At 38.4% G+C, this 20,132-nt stretch overlaps 1 protein-coding gene and 1 long non-coding RNA gene across 2 annotated transcripts in view; one reads left to right on the top strand and one right to left on the bottom strand.

Annotated features, from left to right (window-relative positions):
• The window catches only part of RPA1 (replication protein A1), a 78,045-nt gene that overhangs the window by 12,514 nt on the left and 45,399 nt on the right, over nt 1-20,132 (top strand). The window contains exons 2-5 of the mRNA XM_077851767.1: nt 902-952; nt 2,248-2,326; nt 2,985-3,093; nt 18,300-18,388. Of these exons, the coding sequence (XP_077707893.1) occupies nt 902-952; nt 2,248-2,326; nt 2,985-3,093; nt 18,300-18,388 (328 nt within the window). The remainder of the gene's footprint in view (nt 1-901; nt 953-2,247; nt 2,327-2,984; nt 3,094-18,299; nt 18,389-20,132) is intronic.
• LOC144285934 (uncharacterized) lies at nt 3,327-19,419 on the bottom strand. Its single transcript, XR_013354073.1, has 2 exons — nt 19,062-19,419; nt 3,327-3,597 (listed from the first exon to the last, which is right to left on the bottom strand). It is a non-coding gene; the product is annotated as an uncharacterized LOC144285934 (long non-coding RNA).

The raw sequence follows: 20,132 nt of genomic DNA, 5'->3' as shown, positions 1-20,132 counted from the left end.
TTTCAGATATTATTGGGGGGGGGAGTGCAGAGGGAGAGGAAAAGGGAGAGAGAATTTTAAGCAGGCTCTATACCCAATGCAGAGCCTGACACAGAGTTCCATCTCACAACCCTGAAATCATGACCTGAACCAAAATCAAGAGTCAGATGCTTAACCAACTGAGTCACCTAGTACCCTTTTTAAAATTATTTTCATCATTGCTAGTAAGAGTCATAAGGTTTTCAAAAGATATAAAAAGAGGATTCAGGATGAGGTCTGCCTCACACCTGTGGCCCCTACTCATTAGACACCAGTGTTACATAAACATCTTTTTAAGGCTGCATAATATTCTGTTTTAAGGATTACCATATTTAGTTGTTTTTTTATTTTTTTCCATATTTAGTATTTCTCTATTAATGGGCACTATAATCAGATTAATGTACTGTTCTCAATGAGTATGTATGTGATGCCTGTATTTTGGATGTAGGAGGTGTATCCTTGTGGTAAGCATGTATCCCACTTTTATGATTTTATTATTTGTCCATAGTGATAAAACTTAAACTGGATTTTCAAATGATAAGCTCCAAAAAGTCTCTTTAATAATGTTAACTGTGAAAAAAAAAAAAAAAAAGAAGGGGATCCCTGGGTGGCACAGCAGTTTGGCGCCTGCCTTTGGCCCAGGGCGCGATCCTGGAGACCCGGGATCGAGTCCCACGTCGGGCTCCCCGTGCATGGAGCCTGCTTCTCCCTCTGCCTGTGTCTCTGCCTCTCTCTCTCTCTCTCTCTCTGTGACTATCATAAATAAATAAAAATTTAAAAAAATAATGTTAATTGTGGTTTATTCAAAATACCAAACTGTAAGAATAGGTCATATTTTGGTCATGATTTTAATGTATATCTCATTCTGTTTTTACTCTTTCAGGCCATAATGCAAGAGGGAGATACATCCATAAAACCCATCCTCCAAGTCATTGTGAGTACCTATGAATGTTTTATATCAAACATTTTTTAAACTTTTTATGTAATTACAAGTGACATTTGATTAAGCACATACAGATTTGTCCACTTTAGGAAATTCTCTCCATCATCCCCCCAAATAGGTCAATCTTATTGTAACCCTAAGAGAGGAACCAGGCCTTTTTTTTTTTCCTTTCTTTCTTTTTTAATACTATGCTAGCCAGGGTTAGACTTTGGGGGTTCAGATTTGAGGCTTTGCCTTTCTGTTCTTTCCACAATTGATGGATGCTGTGGTGCTACCCATCATTACTACTGCTCCTTACTTTTCTTCCTGCCCTGAGATATATTCTGCTCAAATCTGCCTTATGTGGGCCTGCAGTGAACATATCTGCTTAAAATTTTTCATTACCCTGTCATTCAGGGACGCCTGGGTGGCTCAGCAGTTGAGCATCTGCCTTTGGCTCAAGGCGTGATCCTGGAGTCCTGGGATCAAGTCCCGCATCAAGCTCCCTGCATGGAGCCTATTTCTCCGTCTGCGTGTGTCTCTGCCTGTCTCTCTCTCTCTCTCTCTGTGTGTGTGTGTGTGTGTGTGTGTGTGTGTGTGTGTCCTCTCTGTGTCTCTCATGAATAAATAAATAAAATCTTAAAAAAAAAAAATTCATTTAAGGAGTTCTCAGATTTTAGTGGGAATTTTAAAAATGCATGGAAGCAGTATCCTGGATCATCCCTGCAAATTCTGAGTCAGTAGCCCTGATGATCTCCCTGTTACTCCCAAACTGGCTGCTGTTCATCTTAAAGCTCTGTTTATATATTTCACTTCCTTTGGAGAGCTGCCTCTGATTTCCTTCAAGGTGTGGTAAATGTCTTGTCTGTACCCCTGTGTCATGTGCATAATTCTCTATGTCTCTTTGCCTCTGTCTCCACCTCATTTGTAAGCCCCTTCAGGGCAAGGATTCTTTTTTTCCATTTTGTATTTTTAGTATGTTTTCTGCATAACACCTTGCACATATTAGGTGCATAGTCATATCTTTTTTAAAAATTAATTCAAATTCAGTCAAATTTGAGTTGGGGAGAGATAGCAGAAGAGTATATTTTATTCTCATCTGTGTTGTGTTTAATAATGTTAGTAGAGGCTGGAAGGAAAATCATCAAATGTAATTTTCTTTTGCTTGGATTTAGGTGTCAAGAGAATGGGCAAGCAGTTCAGTGTTTGTTGAACTAAAGACGAACCCACTCTCCTGCCACTTAAGTTTACTTATCCCTGGGGACTGGGGAGACAACCTGGCTAATGAATCAAATTTTCTATCCTAGAACATCCGTCCCATTACTACGGGGAATAGTCCACCCCGTTATCGACTGCTTATGAGTGATGGATTGAACACTCTATCCTGTAAGTATGATGTATAAATCTAGGAATTTGCATTTATTTAAATGATAAAAGCACACCCAGCACTCTGATTACAATAATTTGGGGGCATTTCAGAAGCGTACATTTGCTTAGCCATGTACTTCATTCAGACAGAATTATGGCTGGCAGAGAGCATTCTAACAATAGACTGGATCTAGTGGAAAGCTGCCACTTGGCTTAATTAATTTTCTCTAACTGGTGCTCTGTTTTCTTTGATTAATTTCCCTCAGGATGATATTGACATTTAATGAATATAATGGGTTAGCTGTCCTATACTTGCCTTTTTTGGGTTTTATTTCTGTGTTGGAAACCTTACAAGGGAGAAAGAATTTGCAGAATAGATGCTTGCTATCTCTAGTCACAAGGTGAAGAACATAGAAAAGACTTCTTAGTCTTTGTGATGAAACCTGAATGATGGAAAAACTTATTTTGAACACTTGAAGAAATACATTTCAAAGTACTAGCAGATGTTTAAAGCACAGTAAATTATACTGTTTTTCACTATGCAGAATCCGAGTGGTTTTAATTTTAGAAACCTGTTCAAAATAATTGTTTTCCTTTACTAGTCTAGGTGTGATGAGCTTTCAGACTGTCATGATTGAGATGTTGTGGGGACTGAAATAATCTCTGTGCTTTTCAGCTTTCATGTTGGCAACACAGTTGAACCCTCTCGTTGAGAAAGAACAATTGTCTAGCAACTGTATTTGCCAGATTAATCGATTTATTGTTAACACTCTGAAAGATGGAAGGTATGTGGTGTTTTTCTTTATTGTGGGGGGTTTTCTTTGGTATTATTGTGTTGTAGAATGGGGACTAATTTTTCTTTCAGCAGAGAATGCCACAATTCATTTAGGAATAAAAAGACAATGATAAGTTTTCAGCTAAGAGTTTATAGCTATTGAGATCTGAACCTTAGGTGACTAAAACATGGCACCAAAGGAAGAGAAATTTGGAAACAAATTGGAAATTTCAAAGCAGGAGATTAAAACAGAATACAGAACTTTTATTTTTCATCTCTTCAGAAGCACTGTTTTTAGGATTCTCTTTTGAAGTATCTTTTAATGAAAAGGGGTTACTGGGGGTCTCTGGGTGGCTCAGCAGTTTGGCGCTTGCCTTCGGCCCGGGGCATGGTCCTGGAGTCCTGGGATAGGTTCCATGTCAGGCTTCCTGCAGGGAGCCTGTTTCTTCCTTTGCCTGTGTCTCTGACTCTCTCTCTCTGTCTCTGTCTCTGTCTCATGAATAAATAAAGAAATCTTTAAAAAAAAAAAAGAAAAGCAAAAAAAAAAGAAAAGCAAAAATGATGTAATTAATTATGTAACACTGCCCTTTTTTTGCAGTCTTAACTCTTTCATCATAAATACTTTATTCAGCCAATATAGTATGCTGAGTACTAACCTGCTCTGCTGCTAGAAGTGCAGTGGTGAGCTCCTGGGTAACTATTACTCCTGGGTAACTGTTGCTAAAATAGGACCTTTTTTGTTGGGGAGAGGCTTTTAAGTTTTTTATTTTCGATCACAGAACACATAAGAAACAAATATAGCAAGCATTTCCATCTTAATAAGGGTATGTCAGTGTATGTTACAGTGTCATCTATAGGTTTCCAAATAACTTTTGCTTTGTTTGCTACATGGTTGTCCTTCTTTTAACTTTCAGCTTCTCTGTTCTTAACCTTGGATGTCTTTTATAAACACCACATGATTTTAGAAATCAATTTGAGATTTAATTGGGGAGTTTATTCTGCTTAATTTATTATTGATTTTTTTTCTAACTTTTGTGTTTTTACCATGTTTTTGCTTTATATTTTTCTTGCCTTAAATTGATTGAGTTTTTCCTTAATTTTTTCCCCCTCTACTGGTTTGAAATACATTCTACTTGTGCTGTGGTTTTGTTTGTTTGTTTACGGGTGTTCTTACATTTAAAACAATCTATATGGGACACCTATGTGGCACAGTGGTTGAAAGTCTGCCTGTGGCTCAGGGCGTGATCCCAGGGTTCTGGGATCGAGTTCCGCATCAGGCTCCTTTCATGAAGCCTGTTTCTTCCTCTGCCTGTGTCTCAGCCTCTCTCTCTCTCTGTCTCTCATGAATAAATAAAATCTTAAAAAAAAAAAGAAAAACCCATATGCGAATTAACAGAAATTCTAAGATAGGTCTATTTTTACCGTCCTCTCAAGCAAAGGTCTCAAAACGTTCTATGTTCAGTGTTATAGCTCAACTTTGTTTTTTATTTCTTTGAATTAGTATATTCTCTATGTAGGCAGCTGTTACTTAGACTTCCCTGTAGTTTGCTGGCTTCTCTTTGCCTCCTTCATCACACTCCTTCCTTTTTAGTTCAGTTCTCATCTTCCTGAAGAATATCTTTTAGCAGCTCTTATAGGGAAAGTTTGTGGATGATAAAAATCTGTCATCTAAAAATGTCTGTTTCATTCTCAGTTAAATGAGACAAGGTATAGAATTCTAGGTTGACAGTTACTTAGTTCTGTATATCATGTAGTAGGATCTTCATCCGATAGAATTTTATGTTCTTGTCACTGTTTTGTAAAACAACTTTTATTATACAAGTAATATATACCTATATTTTAAAACTCACACGAATAGGGGTTCGCTTAGTTGGTAGAGCCGGTGGCTCTTGATCTAGGGATTATGAGTTCTAGCCCCACACTGGGTGTGGAGCCTACTTTAAAAAAATGAATAAATCAAGTTCACATATACATAATAACTAATTCCACTGCCTAAAATAACTATTCTTAAAAATTTTGTTGTAAAAAAAAAAAATTGTAATCCTTCTAGAATTTTTCTGTGAACATTAAGTACTTATAAATTTGTAATTTTCTTTAAAAAAAACCTCATAATATGGGTTTATAATTTTTTTTAATAGTGGTCATTTTTACATGTCCCTAGATAAACCTCTGCCATGTATTATTTTGTATGTCATTATATAGAATTACCATAATTTAGTTAACATTTAATATTATACAGCATTTCACTATTTAAAATTTTTCACCAGTGCTTCTTAGAATATATTTGTAGCTCTATCTTTGTGTATTCAAATTTTTAGAGACTACTGTTATTTTAATAAAAATGACACACAACAAAAAAAATGACACACAAAATAATTGATTCAAGCAGTGAAATAAAAGGTACAAAGAAGGAAAAAAATTGTCTAAAATTCATACAACCCAGAAATAACCATATTATGAGTTAGTGAACATCATTCCAGATATATCACAGTGGTATTTATCATAATTGATAGAAATAATTTTGATACTGAAATGACAATATAAATATTGTTGCTCTCTTCCTCCCTTTTTTTTTTTTTAAATAAAGATTTTATTTATTAATGAGAGACACAAAGAGAGACACACACAAACACAGGCAGAGGGAGAAGCGGGCTCCACACAGGGAGCCTGATGCAGGACTCAATCCTGGGTTTCCAGGATCAGGCCCTGGGGCCGAAGGCAGTGCTAAACCGGTGAGCCACCCGGGCAGCCCCTGCTCTCTCCTTTCCTGAATAATTCAGTCCAAAGTCATTAGGTGGGGCCAGGCAAGGTAGGTGTTTACAAGGAAGGGATAGTGGTGGTGGTGGTGATGGCCTAGAACCAGGTGTTAGCCCAAAGGGAGGAAGGTATCTTCATGGACTGGACTTAGGGATGGAACATAAGCAGGTAAGGTGAACATACATGAGGAGAGGGTGGTTGCAGCCCAGAATGGGTTGTCAAAGCCTCAGTAAGATGAGGTAAGAGTCTGTGTGGTTGTTGGATCCTAAGGAAGGAATGACGGCATCTGGGAGTGTGGGGATCTGGGACAACAGCATGTTTCTGGGGAAGGGGGGGAGGGTGCTTGTTTGTAATAGGATGGTAGTGGTCTCAGAACCAGGTTTGGAATTTGAGCATTCAGAGGAGTGTCCATGTGTGTAGCAGTGGCAGGTAGTGATAGGAGTTTGGTTACCTATGAGGGGAATTGATCTAATATGTTGAAAGTTATGGGAGCTACTCAAGGGAGAAATCAGTGATTCCGGATTAGAATTGAAGGTTTCAGAGTGAACTCAAGGTTTTTGATAGATAGATAAAGATATAAACATTTAGGGTTTTATTTTTTTATTTTATTTATTTATTTTTACATTTAGGGTTTTAAAATTAGATTTTTTGGGGTGCCTGGGTGGCTCACTTGTTTGGGTGTCTGACTCTTAATATCAACTCAGGTCTTCATTTTAGGGTTGTGAGTTTGATCCCCATGTTGGGCTCCATACTGGCCATGGAAAGGAAAGGAAAGGAGAAAAGAAAGGAAGAAATAAATTTATTTTACCTTATTATTTTAACTCACTTTATTTAAACTAAATACTAAAACAGTTCTCCCATTTCTCCTGCCTCCTACTTTTTGCCTCTAACAATCACCAATCTGTTTGTTTTCTGTATCTACAGGCTTATTATTTATTTCCACATATAAGAGAGACCATACATTAATTGCTTTTCTCTGTCTGACTTAGCATAATGCCCCGGAAGTCCATCCATGTTTTTGCAAATGGCAAGATTCAATTCCTTTTTATGGATGAATAATATTCTATGTGTATTTGTGTGTGTGTGTGTGTGTGTGTGTGTGTGTGACAATTCCTTTATCCATTTACCTAGTAGTAGACACTTAGGTTGTTTCCATATGTTAACTCTTGTAAGTAGTGCTACAGTGAACATGGGGGTATATATGTATATGTTTTTGAGTTAGTGCTTTTATTTTCTTTGGATGAATACCCAGAAGTGGAGTTGCTGGATCTTATGGTAGTTTGATTTTTAATTTTTTGAGGAATCTCCATACTGTTTTCCATAGTGGCTACACCAACTTAACATTCCCAACGGTGCACAAGAGTTCCTTTTTCTCCATGTCCTCACCAGCATTTGCTATTTCTAGTCTTTTGGATAATAGCCATTCTAACAAATATGAAGTGATATTTCATTGTGGTTTTGGCTTCCATTTCCCTGATTCAGGGTATCTTTTCATGTACCTGTTGGCTAGCTGTATGTTTTCTTTGGAAAGATATCTGTTTATGAAAAAAAAAAAAGACAGCTGTTCAGATCTGGTTGGTATATGAGTGTGTATATATAATATATATTATGTGTATATATAATTATATATATATAGTGTGTGTGTTCCCTAGATCTGTCTATAGAGAGGGTTTTGGAGCAGCAATACCCCAAAAGCTGTGAGCCCACTTAGCACCAGATCTTCATTTCTGAATGCCACTTCACCCTAAAAGGAACTAGGGCTCCTTGGAGGATGGCTTGTACAGGCTTGGAAATGACAAGATGAGCCTGGGATATCTTAATGTGTCAGATGGTAAGGAAGAGCTCAAAGGGAGGTGGGACCCTGTCAAAAGGACAGAGAAACTGGCTTGCAGAATCTTAGACTTGTCAAATCTAAGGCAATTTAAAATCACAATAAAAATGGGAACAGATTATAACCTATTAAATAAAATAGGAGTTCATAAGTCCATACCCAAAAAAGGAATAGATGGAGGAAGAGAAAAGTTTTTCTTAAAATAGAGTGCCATCCGACAAATGTGGAAGGAATGATGGAATTAGAAAATCCCCCTTGGTAACCAGCACAGTGTTAGTTTACGCAGGAAACATCAGTGGGTGCCATGGCTGCTCTAACAAATTAACATAGCAGAAATTATTTGCCTGGAGGTCAAAAGTTGAAATCAGTTTCACTGGACTGAGATCCTTCTTTCCCTCTTCCAGCCTCTGGTGGTTGTTAGCATCCCTTGGCTGTTCACTGCTGTAGTTCAGTCTCACCTCCAAGTCTTTGTCTTATCTGTCGCCTCCTGTCTGTATCAGATATGCCCCCCTCTTATGGAGATAAATGTGGTTGCTTTTAGGGCCCAGCAGAGGATCCAGGGTAATCTTGCCATTTCAATCCTGAACTTCATCACATTTACCAAGTTCCTTGTCCCATTCACAGGCTCCAGGGATTAGGAAGTGAATAGCTTTTGGAGGGGGTCATTCAGTCTACCACAGATGCTGAAACAAGTCGATGAAAGTTTGCTGAGTAACAAGTTATTCACAACGTAATTACTAATTGTAAAAAGAAGCAGAGGCAACTTTGTAGTGGAGGAACCTGGCAGACAGCCCCTTATTCCAATGATCAAAGTTAACATTACCAGTAATGGGACAAATAGAATTACAAGTAGAATTTGTGTATTACCTGATAGGATGCATTGAGAACACAGCATCACTAATATTATGCTTTTGGCAAAGATGCATAATCTGTGGGACGCCTGGGTGGCTCAGTGGTTGAGCATCTGCCTTTGGCTCAAGTTGTGATCCCAGGGTCTGGGGATGGAGTCTCGCAGAGCTCCCTGCCAAGAACCTGCTTCTCCCTCTGTCTATGTCTCTGCATCTCCCTCTGTGTCTCTCATGAATAAATAAATAAAATCTTTAAAAAAAGAAAAGATGCATAATCTGTAATCATGAGGAAACCTCAGTTAAATTAAGGGACATTCTACAAAATAAATAACCTCTGATTTTTTATTTTATTTTTTTAAGATTTATTTACTTATTTGAGAGAGTACAAGCCAGGGAATGGGCAGAGAGAGAAGGAGCAGACTCCCCACGGAGCATGGAACCCATTGCGGGGCTCGATCCCGGGCCCCTTAGATCACAACCTGAGCTAAAATCAAGAGTCAGATGCTTGACTGATTGAGCCACCCAGGTGTCCCAGTGACCTCTGATTTTCAGATCTCAAGCATGAAAGAAAAAAGTTGTGTACACTGAGAGACTTTCAGATTGAAGGAGACTTAAGAGATTTGGTAATTGAATACAACAAGTGATCCTGGACTGGATCCTTTTGCTATTAAGGACATCATTTAGACAGCTGATAAAACTTGAATAGGTTCTGTGGATTAAATGGAAAAATTCTTTGGTTATGTTTCAGTCAATTTCAGTGACTTAACCAACCAGGATATATCTTTTTTTTTTTTTTTTTAACCAGGATATATCTTAATGTCAATTGTTCTTAGCGTAATTTTTTTCTGGTGCATGATATGCCTTTCAATCTCAAATTCTATTCCTTAAGGCTGTTTTCTATTTCATTTGAGCTTTAGTTTTTACTTGTATTGTGGATAACTATCCTCCCTTTGTGTCTTCAGTTTGCTTTAGTCTTTTTTCTAATGCATACATTAATCAAGATTTTCCAACATAATAGTTCAGTTTTTAGCTTTCTCCTTGCTGTTTCTTGGTTTATAATGTTTAAGTGTTAGATATATAATGGTATTACTTTTGTTCTATTTTTGTCTTCTCAAGCTATTGTTTCTTCTCAATCTCTTGTTTTATCTAATCTTTTGAGTTTTATTTTATTAATTCTTAGTCTTATTTCTCAAACCCCTCTTGGAAAGTATTATTCCCTTTCTTCCATATGCTTTCTTCTAGATCGGATTCTTTGTCTCTGCTTTCTTATTCCTTTTATTTTTATATACTTTTATAAGTTGCATTGTTGATATGTCATTTCTTTTTATCTTGTTCATGCTTAATGTGGATAGTTCTGTCAGACTTCATATTTGCTCTGACAGTTTAAGCTAGGTACATCTCCTTGCCAACCTTCCCACATGGGACGTGTTATCTTCCATTCCAAGCTATACCTTTGAGTGATTGAGCGGTGCTTTCTATCCATTTTTCTGTCCTTTAAGGTACGGTTATGGAAGAGGGTGGAGAGCTTTGGTGGGGTCGAGTGCAAAAACTTAGGCTTTATTCTCCGATCAGGGATAGAATTCCACTCCCGTGGGCTTTGTTTTATTGCACCACCTCCAAATGATGGCATGTCTTGTATTTCCTACTTCTGTTGAGAACCTATATATGTACATCCAAGTTTATTTACCCCTTACTTTTTTTATGGTTATTTAGGCTTATTCCAAACAGGGCTTCAGCATTCATCTTTGTACATTTATCTGTATGTGCTCATGCTATTATTTCTGAAGAGCAGATTGCTTGAATTACTATTGTGGGGCTCAAAGGACATGTCTTATAGAAAATATACCAGTTAATATACTCATTAACTTTGTGTAAGAGTGCTTGTTTCTGAATAAGCAAATCCAAGGAAACAAATTAGATTCATGGTTCCCCAGGGGTCAGGAAGTGGAATGGTATGTGACCGATATCTCAAAAAGCTGTTACTTTAAAAAAAAAAAACAAAACCAAAAAAAAAAAAAAAAAATTCCCCTTAACCTTGTCAACATACTGGATACTACTAATTTTTACAAATAATTGTTGTCAATATTGTTAATATGTTTTTTAAATATTTTATTTATTCATGAGAGACACACAGATTGATAGAGAGAGAGAGAGGCAGAGACACAGGCAGAGGGAAAAACAGGCTCCCTACAGGAAGCCCGGTGTGGGACTTGATTCTGGGACTCCAGGATCATGCCCTGGGCCGAAGGCAGACACTTAACTGCTGAGCCACCCAGGCATCCCAATATTGTTAATATTTTAATTTATATTTCCCTATTGAAGTAAAGTATGTTTTCATATATTCATTGACTCTGTGGTTTTGGAGGGTTTTTTAAAAATATTTTATTTATTTATTTGAGAGAGAGAGCTCACACAGAGGGAGGGGAAGAAGCAGGCTCCATACTGAGCAGAGTCCAACATGGGGCTCAATCCAAGGACCTCAGGATCATGACCTGAGCTGAAGGCAGATGCTTAACCAACTGAGCCATCCAGGCACCCCCTGTAGTTCTTTTCTGGATTACTTTTTATTATGTACTAATCAAATTTATTAGTTTTTTTCCTTTATGACTTCTGAATTTTGTCTTGCTTAGGAAACTTCCTGACTGGGTGATAAAATTATTTTTTAGGGGTGTCTTGGTGGCTCAGTTCATTGAGTGTCCGACTGTTGGTTTTGGCTTAAGTCATGAGATGAAACCCTGCCTTGGAGCTTTGTGCTGGGCTTGGAGCCAGCTTGAGATTCTCCACTCACTCTGCTCATCCTCGCACTTGGGTGCTCTCTCTCTCTCTCTCTCTCTTTTTCTCTCTCTCTCAAATACATAAATCTTTTTTAAAATATATTTTTTAGTTCTTTAATCCTTCTGTGGAATTTTTTTTTAAGATTTATTTATTTGAAAGAGAGCACATGCACTCACAGCAGTTGGGGGTGGGGGCATGGGGAGAGGAAGGGACAGAGTAAGAGAGAATCTCAAGCCGACTCCCTGCAGAGCACAGTGTGCAGAAAGGGTTCAATCCCATGAGCCTGAGCCAAAAACAAGTCAGACGCCCAACTGGCTGAACCACCCAGGCATCCCCTTCTGTGGATTTTTAAAGTAGACTAGTTTATCTAGTTTTTTAAAAAATAGGGTACAAAGGAGGAATTTAGCTAAATATTTTCCAGATGTATAGCCCATATCATAGGGGGTTTATAGGTCCCAGTAAGGAGTTTAGATTGTTTTTCAAGGGTGTTGGGAAGCCATAGGGTTTTGAGCTGAGGAGTATCGGTATGATCTAAGTTTTTAAAAGGTTATTCTCATAGTTGTATGGAGAATTGATGGTTGGTGGCAAAAAAGTAGAGATTGTTGTTCCATTTATCTGAATCTTTCTGAGTTTGCTGTCATTTCCATTGATCTGTCGGTGCGATAGTTTTTGTGGTTTTTGTTTTCCATTTCTCATTTTTAAATTTCATTTTCTAATCTTTTATTGCTGATACATAGAAATAAAATAAATTTGAATATATTCATATTGGATTTTGGGTTTTTTTTTTTTTTTAAGACACTTATTTGAGAGAGCGAGCACACTCAGGGCAGAGAGAGAATCTCACGCAGAGTCCTACTAAGGGCAGAGCCTGTTGTGGATCTCCATCTCAAGACCCTGAGGTTGACCTGAGCAGCAATCAAGAGTCAGAGGCCTAACCAGCTGAGCCACCCAGGTGCCCCTGTATATATTCACATTGTTTTAGCAACCTCACAAAATTCGTTTAGTATTTCTTTTTTTATTTCAAAATTTTATTTAAAATCTAGTTAGCTAGCATGGGGCACCTTGGTGCCTCAATCAGTTAAGCATCTTATCTTCAACCCGGGTCCTGGGATGGAGCCCCACATCAGCCTCCCTGCCCAGTGGGGAGGCTACTTCTTTCCCTTTGCCCTTTCCCCCTGCTCATGCTCTCACTCACTCTATCTTACTTTCTCTCAAATTAATTCTAGTTGTTAACATGTAGTATAATATTGGTTTCAGGAGCAGAATTTAGTGATTCATCACTTTAATACCCAGTGTTCATCATAACCAGTGTCCTCCTTCATGCCCATCTCCCACCCACTTCTCTCCTTCAACCCTGTTTGTTCTCTCTACTTAAGAGTCTTTTATGGTTTGCTTCCATCTCTCTTTTTTCTTTCCCATATGCTCATCAGTTTTGTTTCCTAAATTCCATGTATGAGTGAGATTGTACAGAATTTTCTATCTCTGACCGACATTTCATTTAGCAAAATATATACTAGGTCCATGTATCTCATTGCAAATGGCAAGATTTCATCCTTTTTGATGGCTAAGTAATAATCCTTTGTGTATATACCACACCTTCTTTATCCATTCATCAGTTGATGGACATTTAGACTCCATAGTTTGGCTATTGTTGATAATGGTCAGTGCCATAGTTTTTGTTTTTGTAACAGCTTTGAGATATAACTCACATACTGCTATAATTTATCCATTTAGTGTAAAATGGGGGACGCTTAGGTGGCTCAGATGTTAAGTGTCTAGCTTCAACTTGGGTCATGATTTCTAGGTCCTGGGATCAAGCCCTGCATTTAGCTCCCTGCTCAGTGAGGAGTCTGCTTCCCCCTGCTTGTTCTCTCTCTCAAGTGAATAAATAAAATCTTTTGTAAAAAATTAAGTGTAGGGCAGCCCGGGTGGCTCAGTCAGTGGTTTATTTTATTTATTTTATTTTATTTTATTTTATTATTATTTATTTATTTATTTATTTATTTTTATGATAGTCACAGAGAGAGAGAGAGAGAGAGGCAGAGACACAGGCAGAGGGAGAAGCAGGCTCCATGCACCGGGAGCCCGACGTGGGACTCGATCCCGGGTCTCCAGGATCGCGCCCTGGGCCAAAGGCAGGCACCAAACCGCTGTGCCACCCAGGGATCCCTCAGTCAGTGGTTTAGCACTGCCTTTGGCCCACATTGAGCTCCCTGCGTGGAGCCTTCTTCTCCCTCTGCCTGTGTCTCTGCCTCTCTCTCTGTGTCTCTCATGGATAAATAAATTAAATCTTTTTTAGGGATCCCTGGGTGGCGCAGCGGTTTGGCGCCTGCCTTTGGCCCAGGGCGTGATCCTGGAGACCCGGGATCGAGTCCCACGTCGGGCTCCCGGTGCATGGAGCCTGCTTCTCCCTCTGCCTGTGTCTCTGCTTCTCTCTCTCTCTATCATAAATAAATAAAAATTTAAAAAAAAATAAATCTTTTTTAAAAAATTAAGTGTAAAATAATTTTTAATATATTGATAGAGTTGTGTAATCATTACCACAATTAATTTTAGAATATTTCATCACCCCCAAAATCTTGTACCATTTAGCTATCACCCCCAAACTCCTCATTCTTTCTTTCTTTTTTAAAGATTTTATTTATTTACTCATTAGAAACAGAGAGATAGAGAGGCAGAGACACAGGCAGAGGGAGAAGCAGGCTCCATACAGGGAGCCCGACATAGGACTCGATCCCAGGTCCCCAGGATCAGGCCCTGGGCTGAAGGTGGCACTAAACCGCTGAGCTACCCAGGCTGCCCTCCTCATTCTTTCAACCACTAATCTATTTTCTGTCTCTCCAGATTGCTTATTCTAGACATTACATATAAATGAAGTCATAAAATTTGTGGTCCCTTGTGACTAGCCCCTTTAACATAGCATAAGATTTTCAAGGTTTATCCATGCTATGGCATGTACCAGTACTTCATTCTTTTGTATGGCCAAGTAATATTCTGTTGCATGAATATGTCACATTTTGTTTATTCGTTTGTTTGGACATTTGGGTTTCTACCTTTTTACTATTAAGAATAATGCTGTGGACATGTTGGTGTAAGTTTTTGTGTGGACATTTTCCATCGTATATATCTAGGAGTGGAATTGTGGGCCATATGGTAACTTTATGATTAATTTTTTTTAAGATTTGGGATCCCTGGGTGGCGCAGCGGTTTAGCGCCTGCCTTTGGCCCAGGGCACGATCCTGGAGACCCGGGATCGAATCCCACGTCGGGCTCCCGGTGCATGGAGCCTGCTTCTCCCTCTGCCTGTGTCTCTGCCTCTCTCTCTCTCTCTGTGTGACTATCATAAATAAAAAAAAAAATAAATAAAATAAATTTTTTTTAAGATTTTATTTGTTTATTTATTTATTTATTTATTTATTTATTGCAGTTCTATTTTTAATTTATTGAGAAATGTACATATTGTTTTTCATAGTAATTATAGCAGTTTACATTCCCACAAATGTGTACAGGGTTCCTTTCATTCTATATTCTTTTTTTTTTTTTTAATATCTTTTTTTATTTGTGTGTTTGATTCTTTTTTTTTCTTTTTTTTTTAATTTATTTTTTATTGGTGTTCAATTTACTAACATACAGAATAACCCCCAGTGCCCGTCACCCATTCACTCCCACCCCCCGCCCTCCTCCCCTTCTACCACCCCTAGTTCGTTTCCCAGAGTTAGCAGTCTTTACGTTCTGTCTCCCTTTCTGATATTTCCCACACATTTCTTCTCCCTTCCCTTATATTCCCTTTCACTATTATTTATATTCCCCAAATGAATGAGAACATATAATGTTTGTCCTTCTCCGACTGACTTACTTCACTCAGCAAGATTTTATTTATTTATTCATGAGAGATACACAGAGCCAGAGACATAGGCAGAGGAAGAAGCAGACTCCCTGCTGGGAGCCCGATGGAGGACTCAATCCCTGGACCCTGGGATCATGCCCTGAGCCAAAGGCAGATGCTCAACTGTTGAGCCACCCAGGTGTCCCAATGTTACTCATCTTTCTAAAGTAATCTCCATGCTTGAATTCACAACCCTGAGATCAAGAGTCATATGCTTTACCAACTGAGCCAGCCAGGTACCCAAAAGATAACTTTTTTAAAAAGTACCATTTTATTTGTTAAATTTTTTTTTTTTTTAAGATTTTATTTATTCATGAGAGAGACAGAGACATAGGCAGAGGGAGAAGCAGGCTCTCCACAAGGAGTCTGAAGTGGGACTCGATCCCGGAACTCCAGGATCACACCCTGAGCCGAAGGCAGATGCTCAACCACTGAGCCTGAAATATTAAATACCCCGTCAGTGTTCTGTTTCCAACTATTCGTGTGTGTGTGTGTGTGTGTGTGTGTGTGTGTGTGAATGTGAGAGAGAATAATTTTATCTGAATCAGGATCCAAAGTAGACACTGTAGTAGGTTGATACCTTTTAAGTCTCTTTGTATATGTAGGTTCCTCCACTATATTTTTTTTCTCCCTTAGAGTTTGTTTGTTCATTTGTGTAGTTTCAAGTTTTTATCTAAATTCCAGTTAGTGGGACGCCTGGGTGGCTCAGTAGTTTAGCACCACCTTCTGCACAGAGTGTGGTCCTGGAGACCCGGGATCAAGTCCCACATCATGCTCCTGCACGGAGCCTGCTTCTCCCTCTGCCTGTGTCTGTCTCTCTCTCTCTTTGTGTCTCTCATGAATAAATAAATAAAATCTTTTTTAAAATAAATAAAAAAATAAAACCTTACTGTTTATTTGTTAGAGAAGCCAAGTCATTTGTCCTTTAGCCTCATGTAGTTTCCCACAGTCTGGATTTTGCTGATTGTGTCTCTGTGAAGTTGTAATGTGTCCCTGTTATCTGTGTTTTTTGTAAGTAGATAAAAGCAGTATGTTCCTTTGATATGCTGCTGGATTCATCTTGCTAATTTTTTTTTTTTTTGCTAATGTTTTATGTAAATATATAAGATAAAATTAAATTTTTTGAGCATATTTTCTCTCAAGTTTTGGTATTAAGCCAGTGCTAAATGATTGATAAGCTTGGAGTAATTTGGATAATTTTGGAAGATAATTAAATATCTACCACTAAATTTCTATCAGATAGTTTTTGTAGGGAATCTATGTCTAATTGTCAGAAATAGATAGTTTTGAGCTTATTTTATTGAAGTAATATAACTCTGGGGTTTTTGCTTTTTTTTTTTTGTTTTGTTTTGTTTTTTTGTTTGTTTTGTTTTTAGGATTTTATTTATTTATTTGAGAGAGAGAGATATCGAGAGAGAATACAAGCAGGGAGGAAAGGGAAAAGCAGTCTCCCTGCAAGCAGAGAGCCCAACATGGGGCTCAATCCCAGGGCCCTGAGATCATTGACCCTGAGTCAAAGGCAGACACTTTAACCTACTGATCCACCCAGGTGCCCTTAAGTAATATAACTTTGATATGAAAGCCTGATAAAGGTAGCAGAAACTCATCAATTGTATATAAAAATCCAGGTTATAGCAATCAGACCATTTGAAAACCACAACATGGTGAAATTCGGTTTGTTATTGCTTAAATATTGTGCTAGAGGGTTCCTCGGTGGCTTAGTTGGTTGAATGTCTGACTTTTGGTTTTGTCTTGAATCATAGTCTTGGGGTTGTGGGATCGGCCCCGAATCAGGCTCAGTGCTTAGCATGGAGTCAGCTGGAGATTCTCTCTCCCTCTGCCCCTCCCCCTGCTCACACATTTTTCTCTCTAAAATAAATAAATGAAATCCTAAAAAACATATATATTGCTTTAAAACCATCTACTTTTTATCTCCATTGCCATGACTCTGGTAGAGGCCACCATCGGTTCTCTTCCTTTGGTCTCCCTGCCTCCACTGTGTTTCCCTCAGATTTCTTCTTCATGTTTCAGTTCTTTTTCAAATACACACATGGTCATGACATTCTCATTCAAGTATGTATTAAGCAACAACTGTGGATACCTGGAGGCCACCTGCTCTTGTTGAAAGTTCTGTCTAGTAGGAGAGACTGATAATAATGAAATTATGAGTATATAAAATTTATATAAGTGAATAATTGAACATAAATTCTATGTTCATAATTCTGTGTTAATATACATTAATTAAACCTGAGAGAAGTAATGTGAAAGAAAAAAGTCATGGCAGTAAAAAAAAAAGTGTAACAGAAACGTAATCTGAACTAAAGATGAAGGCAGAGTCTCTTGAAGTGATGTTTGAGATGAAAGCAAAAAACAAGTACTAGCTGAGCGGAATGAGAGCAGGCCCTCATATTCAGCAAGCAGCATATACAAAGGCTTTGTGGCAGGAGAGAGCATGGCATATACCGAGAACTGAAAGCAGTCAGAATGGCTGGAGAGCAGAGCATCTCAAGGAAGTGGTATGAGATGGGCTAAAGAGATTGGCAAGGCTAGATCACACAGAGCCTTGTAGGCCATCTATGAAAGATTTTATTTTTGGCTTAAGGTTCTTGAGAGTTATTGAAAGGTTTTAATAAGAGTTAAAAGTAGATGAAAGCCTACTAGATTCTTAGATAATAATCATTTAAAAATGGCTACAGTTGTAACGATTTTCACTGGGAAAAGGTAATTGTTGAGGTAAGTGTATGTTTCTGAAAACAGATCATCTTTTGTTGTGCCTCATTTTATTGTGTTTAATAATCTAAATTCTGATCATGTCATTTGCTCCTTGAAGATATTGTTTGTGGTAAGGACACTGCATTTTAACTAAAGGACTAGATGGAAAATGAAAACCTTGCAATCATAAAAAGCCTTGATAATGATGCAGTGAAAGATTAAGGGAAATATTTACATGGGAATTGATATCATCTATTTCTCTGGTTATTCAGTAATGAAAACCTGTTGACAAATGGAAATAGTTTTATCAAAATGATTATTAGGAAAAGCTTTTTAAGTAGCTTGTCATTTGAAGGGCTTCTAAATTGATTTTTTTCTAACTTGTTTCTATTTCTTTGCCTTCATAGGAGAGTAGTTATTTTGATGGAGTTAAACATTTTGAAATCAGCCGAAGCAGTTGGATTAAAGATTGGCAATCCTGTGCCCTATAATGAAGGTAAAATGCTTTTTTATAGGTTGTAGCTCTCAGTTGAATACTTCTTTATAGATCCAGAATTGTACATTTAGGGTTCAGTTTGATTTCTTGGTCTTACTAAAACTAGTGATTTGGGGGTTTAGGAACTGGGTTATTCTTTTAGGTTTTTCCAAGTTAAAGAAATGATGCTAGGACTTCAAAGGCTGACCCTCTCCTCTGTTTTTCTCTACACAAAACTTCTTTCATATTTCTGGCTTGTCTGTCACCAGAAGTGTGGTGTTTGTCCCATACCAAGCAGTTCTCTAATTCTCTGTGGACACTGGCTGGTTGTCCTACAGTTCAGTTTAGTTCTAATACTGTATGCCTAGGGACGCCTGGGTGGCTCAGTGGTTGAGCGCCTGCCTTGGGCCCAGGGCGTGATCCTGGAGACCCGGGATCGAGTCCCACGTTGGGCTCCCTGCATGGAGCCTGCTTCTCTCTATGCCTATGTCTCTGTCTCTCTCTCTCTCTCTCTCTCTGTGTGTGTGTGTGTCTCTCATGAATAAATAAATAAAATCTTAAAAAAAAAATACTGTATGCTTAAAATTAGCATCAGATTCCACAGGTAAACACTGAGTTCCACAAAGCTACCTCCATACCCCTCCACCACCCCCAAACCCCAGTTCAGATTCTAGTCAAAAGTCTAGGTAATTACCTGTGCTTCTGACCAATTAGCTATGGATTGGAGGTTTCCACAACCCCCTCCTCAGGTTCGATTAGGTTAAAGGACTAGAGTGTCACAGAACTCAAGCGAACAACCAGGTAGAAGAGGTACACTGGGCAAGGTGTGTGGGAAGGAGTGCAGTTTCTGTACTCTCTCAGGGTGCACCATCCTACCAGAACTTCCACATCTTCACCAACAGAAGCTCCCAAACCCTGTCGTTTTCCGTTTTTATGGAGACCTCTTTAGCTAGGCATGATGGATTAAATCGTTGGTCATTGGCCATTGGTTCATCCTCCAGTCCTTTTCCCCTCAGAGGTAGGGGATGGATGCTGAAAGTTCTAACTCTAATCACATGGTTGGTTCCCCTAGCAACCATCCCCAGTCTTAGGGGCTTTCCAGAAGTCTTCTCACTGACACTCAGGTGTGGTTGAAATGGGCTTCTTATAAGTAGGCTACCCTTCTTCCTCTTAACACTTAAGAAATTACAAGGGTTTTAAGAGTTCTGTGCCAGGAACCATGGATAAAGGCCAAAAAATACTTAGATCACAATATCACAATCTCGCATTAGGAAAGGAGGAAAAATTAGAAACTGTACTGGAAAAAGATCCCACTTACAATAGATTAAAAATAAATACATAGGGGCACCTGGCTGGCTCAGTCAGAGGAGTGTGTGACTCTTGATTCTTGGGGTTGTGTATTTGAGTCCCACGTTGGGGGTAGGGATTACTTAAATAAATAAAACTTGGGGGGAGGAAGGCAAATGATAGAAGTAATATTAATGAGAAATGTACTTTCTTAAATATACATTTTTGGTTTTTTATTTTTTCATTTTTGTTTTTAAAAAATGTAAAGCAAGGGCACCTAGCTAGCTCAGTCAGAACAGGCAGCGGTCTGTGAGTTTGAGCCCCATGTTGGGTATAGAGATTACTTAAAAATAAATTTTTTTTTTAAGATTTTATTTATTTATTCATGAGAGACACAGAGAGGGGTAGAGGCAGAGATACAGGCAGAGGGAGAAGCAGGTTCCATGCAAGGAGCCCAACATGGGACTCAATCCCGGGT

Source organism: Canis aureus, chromosome 16 (genome assembly GCF_053574225.1).
Source record: "Canis aureus isolate CA01 chromosome 16, VMU_Caureus_v.1.0, whole genome shotgun sequence".
NCBI lineage: Eukaryota > Metazoa > Chordata > Mammalia > Carnivora > Canidae > Canis > Canis aureus.
This window is presented reverse-complemented; position numbering and strand designations above follow the sequence as displayed.